Raw genomic sequence first — 13,006 nt, 5'->3', positions numbered from 1 at the left:
GGGGAAAAATCCAGAAAATCACATTGTCTGATTTTTTAAAGAATTTATTTGCAAATCATGGTGGAAATAAGTATTTGGTCAATATCAAAAATTCATCTCAATACTTTGTTATATATCCTTTGTTGGCAATGACAGAGGTCAAACATTTTCTGTAAGTCTTCACAAGGTTTTCACACACTGTTGCTGGTATTTTGGCCCATTCCTCCATGCAGATCTCCTCTAGAGCAGTGATGTTTTGGGGCTGTCGCTGGGCAACACAGACTTTCAACTCCCTCCAAAGGTTTTCCATGGGGTTGAGATCTGGAGACTGGCTAGGCCACTCCAGGACCTTGAAATGCTTCTTACGAAGCCACTCCTTCGTTGCCCGGGTGGTGTGTTTGGAATCATTGTCATGCTGAAAGACCCAGCCACGTTTCATCTTCAATGCCCTTGCTGATGGAAGGAGGTGTTCACTCAAAATCTCACGATACATGGCCCCATTCATTCTTTCCTTTACACGGATCAGTCGTCCTGGTCCCTTTGCAGAAAAACAGCCCCAAAGCATGATGTTTCCACCCCCATGCTTCACAGTAGGTATGGTGTTCTTTGGATGCAACTCAGCATTCCCTCTCCTCCAAACACGACAAGTTGAGTTTAGACCAAAACGTTCTACTTTGGTTTCATCTGACCATATGACATTCTCCCAATCCTCTTCTGGATCTTCCAAATGCTCTCCAGCAAACTTCAGATGGGCCCGGACATGTACTGGCTTAAGCAGGGGGACATGTCTGGCACTGCAGGATTTGAGTCCCTGGCGGCATAGTCTGTTACTGATCGTAGCCTTTGTTACTTTGGTCCCAGCTCTCTGCAGGTCATTCACTAGGTCCCCCCATGTGGTTCTGGGATTTTTGCTCACCATTCTTGTGATCATTTTGACCCCACAGGGTGAGATCTTGCATGGAGCCCCAGATTGAGGGAGATTATCAGTGGTCTTGTATGTCTTCCATTTTCTAATTATTGCTCCCACAGTTGATTTCTTCACACCAAGCTGCTTGCCTATTGCAGATTCAGTCTTCCCAGCCTGGTACAGGTCTACAATTTTGTCTGTTGTCTTTCAACAGCTCTTTGGTCTTGACCATAGTGGAGTTTGGAGTGTGACTGTTTGAGGTTGTGGACAGGTGTCTTTTATACTGATAACAAGGTCAAACAGGTGCCATTACTACAGGTAATGAGTGGAGGACAGAGGAGCCTCTTAAAGAAGTAGTTACAGGTCTGTGAGAGCCAGACATCTTGCTTGTTTGTAGGTGACCAAATACTTATTTTCCACCATGATTTGCAAATAAATTCTTTAAAAATCAGACAATGTGATTTTCTGGATTTTTTTCCCCATTTTGTCTCTCATAGTTGAGGTATACCTATGATGAAAATTACAGGCCTCTCTCATCTTTTTAAGTGGGAGAACTTGCACAATTGGTGGCTGACTAAATACTTTTTTGCCCCACTGTATAAAGAGTTTCAAGCTAATTCATCTGCTTCAAATTCCTGAGGCTTGTACTTGATGTAAGATTTTTATACAATTTTGAATTCTGCATATTGAATTTATACAATATTGCATTCTGTGTAGAACAGCTATATATTGTGAATAGGACTCAACAAATTTCAGTAACAAAATTTACCGAATTTACCTTTGGTCCAAGTAGTTAATATTTGTAGTAGATTATAAAGAGACAGAAATAAGTAATAAGCCTTTTAAGCACTCATTGTATTATGTGCCTGTATGTATTGAATGTTCTGCAGCTACAATAGCTATTGTAAGTTAAATACAGAATTATCATTAACTTTCTGAATTAACAATAGGTAGCACTCAGTTTAAATTGGTTCCTTGGCCATTTAATTAATAGACTTTCCAGAACATGCATTAATATAAAAAAAAACCAAAGGGATGAAATGGTAATAACACCATCTGGTAAATCATCATGCTTATCTACCCTCCTCACCTCCTATTTCAGGGGAGGCCTGTGATTAAAATCAAATTAATGTTTAGGAAAGGTTAAACTCTGCATCTTTCCCATATGTTTTCTTTTTTTTCCTGCATGTAATAATTTTGACATATTTTTCTTTAGTGCATTGGAACTTCATCCATATTCTATTAAACCTCTTCTACGTCGAGCAATGGCCTATGAGTCAATGGAACGATACCAACAGGCGTATGTGGATTATAAAACATTATTGCAAATAGATAGTGGAATCCAGGCTGCAAATGATAGTGTTAACAGGTAAACATTTATAATGTTAAAAAAAAAATAACACACCAATATAGAGCACTTTGATAGACTATATTATGCACACACAATTAATTTTTCTCATTATACTGGTGTGATTCCTTTTTTATGTAGCCATCGTGACATACTTGTAATTTCTAAACATCTGGTAATAAAAGGGGGAATGTTGTAGCCAGTTGAATCAACAGAGGTTATATAATCATGATGCGTATAACCTTGATTATTGTTTTACATGAACAAGCCAGCCTGGGAGGATGACATGGGAGAACATTGCTTTCATTATTTAACTTTTCCCATTTTGTGTGCTACAACCCTTTGGCAACAGTAGTAATCTGATATTCAGGAATAGACAATCAGAGTTGCAGTAGTCTCTGATATGTCATTTACCGAATGCCATGTCCACAAGTAACCTTGATTCTAAGTGTATATGACCTCATGAAATAGATTCCATAACATGAGATAGAAGTTATTTTTATGGTGATAGTCTGTAGTGATTCGGATGGCAACATATTCTGCCAGTCTTCTCAGTGTAGTAGTATTGGCCCACGGAGCTGTTGCAGCTGATGAAAATCCTGACATTCTGATTCTCCGGGAAAAGCAGATGAACACCTAGTAGTTTTACAGAACCCATCATGGATTGCTGTGTAATTGCAGAAATTTCTGAATAATTCTCTTAAGGCTTATATTATGAGGTTTTTTAGTTTATGTCAGTTTAAGAAAGTATATAGAGGTATAAGGCAGTCCTTTCCATCCTTCCTAATTCAAAGAGCTAGAGGTGTAAAACCTTGTTGGGTAGATCAGAAAGTAAATAGAAAGGCATAATGCTATGGTGAGACTTTGTTTAATGAAGTTGTCCTCCATTTTACTTAGTATCTTTACAGAACAGCCGGGAGTAAACATCCAGCAGTTTGGATCCGGATGGCACAGAATCCCAGTGATACTCAATTCTATTTCATATTAATATCAGGCACCTGCACAGACAGTAGAAGTCCTGAACTGATGCCATTTGGCAGCAACGTAATCCAGACAAGATGAGGAATACTACTAGTTGTAGGAAAACTAATGAAAAGCCTACTTTGTGTGAGATGGCACTTCTCTCAACAAACCCGGTTAACAGCCTGAGAGCGCTCCTCAGCATTGCTGTTAAATACCTAAAGCAGGGTTATGCTGCTGGCTGGGGAATTCTAGGAGTTTAAGTCCACATGTCTTAAAGCTGCCAAGGTTGGGAAACCCTGATCTAAAGGGTAGTTGCAGCTAAAAATTTTGACAAATCAGACTGGTATGCCAGCCACACCCTTTCTGGAGTATGTGAATGTGTCCAAAGTTACACAAATGCTAATCACATCCAGGTTGAATTTTGCAACATGCTTTGCTAGGGATTTGCTTTTGAAAAATCAGTTGGTAAAAAAAGGCAGCAGTGGGAATTCTGAGTCTTTCTGAATTCATGATTTAGGTGTTGTATTATTTTTGCTGTCTTGGTAGTGTAAGTGGCTTGTGGGTGATAATTTTTTAAATTTGAAATTGTTTAGTAATAGAATACTTGAAAAATCTCCTTTTCCCCATATAATTCTGATGCTATTACTGAGTAGAGTGGAAAGCTTTTCTCAAGTGGGTTCCTAGCTTTTGAACCTTTGGGCCTGGGAGGCCTCACTGGCTCCATGATAATTGGGTTGTGGCACTTGGAGTTTTGTTTTGTTTTGTTTTCTGTTGTTACAAACAAACAATCTGCTTTTTAGACTGAGAAAAAAAAGGACCCTATTTGATATCCCATGGCATCTGATCTCTACCCCCTACCTTCCCTCCCAAGGACAAAGTGAATAAGTCATTTACATAACTGACACAAAATGATATGAAATACAAGAGGAAGGGATATGCAGAGACAGCATTTACATAGATGTTTGGTAGGACAAGCAAAACAAAAGACTGGCCTAGCAATTTCTGTTTGTTTTATTTATTATGTGACACTTTTATTATGTGGATTTATCTGATTTTCTATTGGTTGAATTGGTATTCCTGTCCTTTAGCAGAATGTGTGGAATATCAATAATTAATATATTGCTGTTGCATAGTTATTATTTCAATGTGAGTAGTCCTTTTTAAAGGATCTGCATTTACCATACTGATAGATTACTTTTTCTGCCATACACTAGCCAGTGAAGTTGTATTACTATTATATCTCATCCAAAAAAATTAAAAGAAATTGTTATAAGCAAATCCAGAACATTATTTTCTCCTTATTTCCACTTATTGAGATAGATGTTGAGATTTAACTGTCTTGACTAGAAAATGTGGCTTCCACTGTTCCCATGTTGAATATATACCTTACTTTCCTTTTTTAATTTAATATATCCATGACTTACTAATACATATTACATAGATAAAGGAATATGCCTAGTCAGCATTTCTAGTTAGCATAACTAATTTACAATAAATAATTTTATGTATGTAATTTTTAGGCATAAAAGGTATCATAACCCAGCTTTAGCTGATGACTGCTCTCTACTTTTGCCTTGAGTCCCACAACTAAAATTGCCATTTGACCTAAATATATTGATGACTGAGTACATACAGGAATCACTTGATCATTTAGAGAGAGATACACTATTCATCACTTTTTGAAAATATATTTCAGACTGAACTTTAAATAAACCGAGGAAATGCTTTCTTTAGAATTTACTATAAGATCTGATAGCATTGTCATGCAAACTGAAAAACCTGAGGAACATGAATTACAATTTCCAAGTTTTTTACGTTTATATTTCAATATACATGCTTTTGGAATTGTCCAGAATACATTCACTCCTCGTTTAGCAACTGAGTTCCATTCTGATGACCAGGTCATTAAGTAAAATGGTCACTACGTGAACATGTGTGTGTGTGTGTGTGTGAGAGAGAGAGAGAGAGAGAGAGAGGCTGCAAAAATCACTGGTTGCTGCTGTCTCATTCAGATAAAGTTCTCCTACAGTTATGCCAGTGTTACTCTCACTCCAGCATGTGTTATTGTCAGGCATACGAAATTTGGTCATGAATGCGCACATTGGTCAAAAAATTAATTTTTTATTACTGTCATATTTGTGAATGGTCATTAACCAAGGTAGTCATTAAACGAGGAATGGGTATACCTCTGGTTTCTGGCTTGTTTTTTAAAACTTTCTGTTTGTCAAGCTTAACTCAATTACTTTTTCCCCCTTTCTAGGTCTTATTTATACTTTTTGCTTCACTGCTTATTACTCTTTTCTTCCTGGCAACCCATCTCCTTATTTCAGCTGCTTCCTTCTCTTCCTCCTCCTCCTGCTGGTAATTCTTTTTTCAGCTTGCTAAGTATTTGTTTCTGGATTATATTAAATAGAACTAAATTAAATTGAAGTGACCTAGACATCTTGATATTTGAAAAATAATTAAGGTTTTTTGAACTGGTGTCCTATGATGTTCTTGGAGTTTCTTAAAGATTACTATTAACATTTTCCCCACCTAATGAGAAATGAGCCTAATCATCTTATGGATGGTGTAATCTAAGTGGCCAATACTGACAGGTTGGGAGGACTTTAAGCTTCTACATGTGTGGATCTGAGGTAGCATACTGAATGCTGTGCGTATTTTAAATTATTAAGATTAATTAAATCTTATTTATAATAAAACTTGTTTTATTTTAGGATAACAAGAACTTTAATAAATCTGGATGGCTCAAATTGGAGGGAGAAGTTACCACCAATACCTGTTGTCCCAGTTTCTGCTCAGTTACACTGGTGGGATGGAGACAGCTTTACTTCAGAGTCAAAACAAAAGAAAGCGGCAGTCACTTGCAGAAATCAACTGTCACAGATTCCTAGTATGTGCATTTTATTTTAGTATGTCAGTAGAATCATTAGTGAACTTTTATGGGAAAAAGTCATATTTGAGATTTTGGTTTCATATTCACAGAGATTTTTATGTTAGTGTTTCATTGTTTACACTAAGGGATCCTAAGCTTTCCTTTTCCTACAATTTCTCATGCTACAAAAGAGCATTTCAGAAAATCAGAACATGTTCTGGAGCTGACAATATCCAAAGTGCTGCAGTTAGAAGTAGAAATTAGGACAGTCTGGTGAGTGCTGCATTTAAATATATCTGCCGAGTTCTTCAGGATCTCCTTCATATCTGCAGATAACTTAATACTATTTTTCAGTTCATATCTTGGTTCATGTTCCCCATGCAGGTTTGGTGGGTGAGTGCCTATGTGCATCTGTTTTGTATAGTTTGAAAATGGGATGCTTAACTTGACTTTTTGTTGGCAAAGAAGTCCTCTAGCGTGTGAGATCATAAGGTTAGCCACAGTGACAAGAGAATGTGATACCCCCTTATTTAAGGAATGAAATGTTCTGTATGTATTTCAGCTTGCTTTCTGAATAGGTATAAATATTCTCCTTACTGAAGGCGGGTGTTAATGAATGGGCATCTATTTATCTTTACTGACAAATAGGTGATAATGCAGAAGAGAAGTTCAAGATACTTAAGAATCAAGGAAATGAATTTGTGAAAAAGGGTAAATATGAAGAAGCATTAATGAAATACAATGAGTGTATAAAGCTAAATTCACAGGAAAAGACTATCTACACTAACAGGTAAGAAGGTATCTAATACTGCATCCAAATCTAGCCAGCTTTATTCAGATTGTTAGGCATTTATCATTGGTTTTAGTGAAGAAAAGCTGTTTCTAGCATTCATCATTTTTGTAAGTGAAATATAATTCCCATTTTGTAGATACCATATTTCATATTTCCTGCAGGAGCTCCAAGTAATATACATGGGTTTACTTTACCATTTTAATATCCCCTGTAAGGTAACTGAAGTAAGAGATAATAATTGGCCCAAAGCCATTGAGTGGACTTTTTATGGTCTTGATCTCAGTTCAATACACTAACTGTTATATTGCACCATTGCCATATTTTATATCCATATCACTGTAGCACCATATATCCATACCAATATGGTATTCAGGTCCATAATTTATTCATCAGGAAATACACTGCAGAGCTGGGCAAATGACTCCAATATACATTCTAATGGGAAAGTCAACCTGACACGTTCTTGCACTGCAAAATGTGCATATGGGTAGTATAAAAATAACAGGAGCATTAGCCCTAAGCGGCTTTAAGTGTTGTAACATGATCTTACACTCTCTTGTTTCTGATTGTACGATATTAGGGCTCTTTGTTTCTTGAAGCTGCTTAAGTATGAAGAAGCCAAAAAGGATTGTGATTATGTTCTTCAGATAGATGACACTAATATAAAAGCTTTATACAGAAGAGCTCTAGCATACAAAGGATTAGAGGTAAGAACAAAGAGCATCATATCTGTTAATTTGTAGATATTACTCATCAGATGTGTGTAATTATACAGTACGTAAACTTAGCTTGAAGAAGGGGAATGTCAGAATGAATAATGCTGAATTTGAGTGACCCAGAGAGTAGGAACTGTTTTAATATAAACCAGGTAAGTCAATGAAAGACATTTTTAAGGGAATATTGGGGAGCTGGTAACATCGGATATCACCAAGACATGCCCTTTCACTGGCAGAAAAGACTTAAGAGGACACAGCCATTCTGTTGCTAGAGTTCCATAGAAACCAAGAACCAGAGGATACCTTTGGCTGACTATCTTTGAAGAATTCCTTCAATTCTCAAGATGGAAAAGCCAAGGAAAAGCATAGAGAGCATAGTGACAGGTGTTATTTGCAGAAATAACTGCTTCTACTTTCACAATTTTAAGTGTTCCTCTATTGCCTTTGGAATCATTGTTGGGACTGTACCTTAAATAAATATAGCCTCTTTTATATAGTTGCCAGGGGCCTGGCATATCAAATTTTTGTAAATTGCATGAGGTCTTGGTAAGATCACGTATCTTCCTCCTTACTCTGACAACCAAAAGCTTATATAGCAGATCATTCACTTACCACAGTAGCGGATGCCTTAAGAACATAAGAATGTGCATGCTAGATTAACGATTAGTCCAGCAAACAGCTATAAGTGTAGTAACTTTAGAAAGCATAATAGCAAAAATTCAGATTTTTCTATGTAAATATTGTAACTTCTCCAACAATTTGATATTTAAGCCAATAATTGATTTTTCTAACTTTCAGAACTATAAAGCTAGTGTTGAAGATTTGAATAAAGTTCTTTTAATTGATTCCAGTATTGGTGAAGCCCAGAAGGAGCTGCACGAAACAACTCAACTATTTAAACTTAAACATGAATTTACAGACAACAGTCAACCAAAGCAAAGGAAAAAAATTGAAATCCAAGAGGTATTTTATTGAAAAAGAAAAACCACAGAGGTTAAAATGTTTAGATTAAATTACTAAATTTTATTCTTAGCTTTTTTTTTAGCTTGTATATTCTCTAAATGGCTATCCATTTGGCAGTTTGGAGACATTTTTCAAGAAAATACAGCATGAAATTTAGAAGTCAGTTTGAACTACTCTTTTGTAGTTCAGCCTTCCCCAGCTTGGTCATGCTCCAGATGTACTGTCTTCAACTCCTAGGATTCTCCACTGGGAAATAAAGTCCAGAGGAGGAGTGTACAACTTTTCTGTCATGAAATAGTCTAACCCCAAAACAAATATTCAGTGTCAGAACGCTTTAAATACATGTAGACTACACAACTGGAAGGCATGCCTGGTTGGAGACACTAATAGGTGACTAATGGCCTTGATAAGATGTAAGCAGAGACTACCCTCTTACAGGCTGATTTCAAAAAAGTGGTGCTGGAAGATGTCTCTTCAATACATTAGCCATTGATCTGTGATGTCCCTCAGGATAGCACCTTGCCTTTGCTTCCTTCATATTGTTTAATGTATATTGAAACTGGTAAGTAAGCTTTGGATTTGCTACTCCCCATATGAAGGTGACAACCAATTCCTTTTTTTTTTTTTTAACTGAAATCCCATGAGGCTGTTCTAAGTTCTACTGCAGTGGCTGAGATTAGGAATGGACTAGAGATGAATGCAAACAAACTGCATCCTAATCCAGATAAGACAGAAATTGCTCATAGCTGATTAAAAGGGATTCTACCTGTTCTGGAGGAAGTTATACTCCTCTTAAAACCTCTTTCATAGTTTGGGAGTCTGTGTCTGGACACCCAATTTTTTTATGGTGGTCAGGAGTTTATTTGGTCCACTAAGACCAGCATGTTTATTTCTGTGGATGTCACATCCAATCACAATGTGCAGACCCTACTTATATCCCACTGGTGCTATTGTAGCATACTGCATGTGAGACCGCCCTTGAGAACTGCTCAGAAACTTCACTTTATAAATAAGGCAGGCTAGGCTCCTAACTGGAGTCAATTATAAGCAGCATATACTCTGTGGTGAAAATAGCCACTGGTCTGTTTCTGATCTGGCATGATTCACAGCTGATAATGCTTTCTATGAGTTGAGAACTAGACTTTTTGAAATACCATTTTTTACCTTACCAATCTGCCTGAGATTTAACATCTTAGAAGAGTGTTTTTTGGTGGTGGTTGTTCTACTCCTGACAGAAGCAAATTTGGAGGAAAATAATGGATGGCCTCAGATGGTTTCGCCCGGACTTTGACCTCTCTATTGATGCTCTGTCAGCTAGCCACCTCTCTATCCCTCTCAGCAAGACTTTGGCAAAAAAAACCCTGCTGAGCTGATTTTCTGGTTTTCTTGTGTAGTATTTTATGGATGTGTTTATTTTTAATGTTTAGCTGTGCATTCAGTTGATTTGTATCTTTTTATTGTCTTTACCATTACCCTTCTTGACTGATGTTTTTGGAGAACGGTGAACTATAAATAAATAACCACCAAATGGGGCAAATTGTATGGCTCTTTCCCATGAAATTAGCATCCCACTGAGAGTTAGAGAATAATACTATCAGCCTCTCCTCTGTGATCAGCTGCAGGTTATGTGTGTGAGCAGGAACATTTTGGAAGGTAATCCAGGAAGGAATGAAAAGCTGATCATTATGAATGCAATTTTCTCCAGACACACATTTAAATATCGGTGGTTGAAAAAGTTCTTATGCCCTTTCTCCTACTTACTGTAATTATGAAATGTTTTATGTCGTATGTATTTATTGAGGCTGACCAAATGCATGGTTATTTCTTTATGATGAAGGTAAATGAACATGAGGAAGATGATGCAGAGACCTGTTCTTCAAGAAATGCTGCAATAAACCATCACAATGCTAAAGAGGAGTTTGGAGTGACCATGCCATTGAACAGCTCAGAAAAGCTAATCATTTCTAAGCCATCAAATGCCTATGAATTTGGGCAGATAATCAATGTTGTGAATGCCAATAAGGACATTGCTGCTTGTGCAGAGCTCTTAGCCATGGTTGAGCCAAAAGATTTGCCAGTACTACTAAGCAACAAACTAGAAGTAGATATTTTTCTCATCTTTATCCAAGCTCTGCAGTCTGATGTTTTCAGCCAAAACCCTACCCTAGTATACCAACATCTTTTCTACCTAAGTAAAACTGAAAGGTTTAAGGTGAGCAAATTAATGTCTTCTATTTGTAAATTATTTTTCAAATAACAAGGCATTTAGATAAATACCATTTTAAGAAATAATTAAGTACACATACTTTTCTTTCAGGTGGTGCGGACACTTCTTGGTAAGAATGAAACAGAGCCGGTTCAACAGCTACTGGCTTCTCTTTCCAATGTGCAAAACCAACAATTTTCTTTGAATGATCTTGAGAGCCTTAAGAAAAGCTTTGAACTCTAAAGAGTTTCATTTTTAATTACTCCATACAAATATGCCTAGTATGTATGCCTGTCTTACACTGAGGGGAGGCAAACAAGAAATAGTGAGTTTTATCTGGATTATTTAATATGCTGCATATTTTACATATACTTTGATAACCAGCTCTTTCACCTTGCTGTATATGTTTTATGTTACAATTGTTTTATTTATGGGAGTGTTCCCTTACTCCTTGGCCCCTGCACTTAAATCAACAAATGGATTAGAAGTAGGACTGGGACTCGAACAACTCATTTAGACAGGAAAGAAGTAAGAAAAAGAATGAAAAATGTTCTGTATTTGCTTGAGGAAGGGAACCCATGAACCATGAAGACACAGTCCCTGAAGGCCAAGCAAATAGTCTAAAATATTCCTTTTATAAAAGGATATTAATCAAATGATATAGTTACATGAAAAGTGTTCATAAGGTTATATGTAGCCATTCATTTGCTGTTTTTGTTTTATTTTCTTCTAGTATAGGGGATTTTTCTAAAGAAAAATATTGTTCAAAAACGGTTATTGACATTGCAATGGAGACACATTTGAATAAGTCCCATTAAATAAGGAAAAGGGGGGCACGTGTTGAAAGCCTTTTAAAGGGCAGCATGGTGACAGCATCCTGTTTTTGCTGCTGGAAAAAATGACCGCCATACACACCAAACTGCAGCATATCTCAGATTCAATTTTGTGTTCATTTGCTGTCCAGGCAAATTCGTCTGGCTCACATTGGCTTCGTCTGGCTTTCAAGAAAACGCTGGGTCATTTCTTGTGTTAGTGCTACAGAATTAACACGTTGGAGGGTTGTGGATGTGTACAGCTACATGAACCCTTTTGCAGCTGGTTGCGACAAGAGATGTTTGAGGCTCCTGAATTGCTTCCACTGAATATACGAAGAGAGATTTATCCTGGGCCAGTGACATACATCAGAACAGCAGGGATGAAGCAAAATATATAATAAATGTTTTGAAGCAGTAGAACTATTATATTTTAGACTGGGAACTAATTTATTGATAGTATGCAACCCAAATTATATTACAGGAACCCTTATTTGGTACTTCCACTATTTTGAATTAGCATTTTCTTGGATTAAAAATTGCAACAAAAATGTTAAAGAGCTTACTTGAAACTGTTTCCCTTGAAGAACTTTTCTAATAAGGTATTGAGCTGATATAAAAATACTTGCAATGAATAAATATTTTAAAATAAAGATATTGGGCATATTTTTATTCCTTTGTAACCGTTTTGTTTTCCACAAGTGCCCCAAAATACTTTGTACAAAACTGCAGTTATTCAGATCCTCTTAAGTGAACATTTGGCCTCAAACATAGAAACTGATTTTGCTGTTCATGGGGTAAATGTATAACATTCCTTCACAACAAATTGGTCACTTTAATGATAATGCCAGCTCTGTTTGCAGTAGATCATCTTTTAGGGAAACCGTCATAATCTAGTAGAAAGACAACACAGTATGGATTAATCCTCTCAGGATTAATTCAAACTTGGCCTTGACTATAGTAGTCTCTCCAAAATCAATGCCACTTATATTAGCTATTAATTAATTAAATAATGGGGTTTAAATTAAGTTTAGTATACTTACTCTGTGACTTAAACCTGGATCCAACTCTGAACACAATGCAATTGTCTGATACATTAGATATGTACATTTCTCTACATCTGTAGAAATGCACAATTCTTTGTGAATGCTGAAGTTCCACTGCAAAAGAATTTTTTTTTTCTATTGTGCTTACTCATTTCCGGGCTTTTAAGCTTTCTATCTCTAGTTCTTAATTACTAGTATTTTTGTTCATCCTAATGGTTCATGTAATAAGAATTACTATTATTAGCTTTAGAATTATTGTGACCATTAGGGATGTTTGGCACAATATTTAACTTCTATAGATCTGGGAATGCTGCTATTTATTTATTTATTTGCTTGATAGTTGTGGTGTGTTCTTTTACTCGCTCACTGTTTTTGATAATTTATACTTCATAGTAGTC

At 36.4% G+C, this 13,006-nt stretch overlaps 1 protein-coding gene across 1 annotated transcript in view; it reads left to right on the top strand.

Annotated features, from left to right (window-relative positions):
• SPAG1 (sperm associated antigen 1) overlaps nucleotides 1-12,244 on the top strand; it is a 34,055-nt gene extending 21,811 nt beyond the window's left edge. Inside the window, exons 12-18 of the mRNA XM_088149085.1 lie at nucleotides 2,103-2,255; nucleotides 5,915-6,090; nucleotides 6,721-6,862; nucleotides 7,446-7,572; nucleotides 8,380-8,544; nucleotides 10,382-10,756; nucleotides 10,862-12,244. Coding sequence (XP_088005211.1) covers nucleotides 2,103-2,255; nucleotides 5,915-6,090; nucleotides 6,721-6,862; nucleotides 7,446-7,572; nucleotides 8,380-8,544; nucleotides 10,382-10,756; nucleotides 10,862-10,993 — 1,270 coding nt within the window. The 3' untranslated portion in view covers nucleotides 10,994-12,244. The remainder of the gene's footprint in view (nucleotides 1-2,102; nucleotides 2,256-5,914; nucleotides 6,091-6,720; nucleotides 6,863-7,445; nucleotides 7,573-8,379; nucleotides 8,545-10,381; nucleotides 10,757-10,861) is intronic.
• The last annotated feature ends 762 nt before the right edge of the window (nucleotides 12,245-13,006 follow it).

This window comes from Python bivittatus, unplaced genomic scaffold (assembly GCF_059951505.1).
Source record: "Python bivittatus isolate LINGU-HERP-01145 unplaced genomic scaffold, Pbiv_v1 ctg000590_np1212, whole genome shotgun sequence".
NCBI lineage: Eukaryota > Metazoa > Chordata > Lepidosauria > Squamata > Pythonidae > Python > Python bivittatus.
Note: the sequence above shows the minus strand (reverse complement) of the source record. Positions and strands in the feature narration are given on the sequence as shown.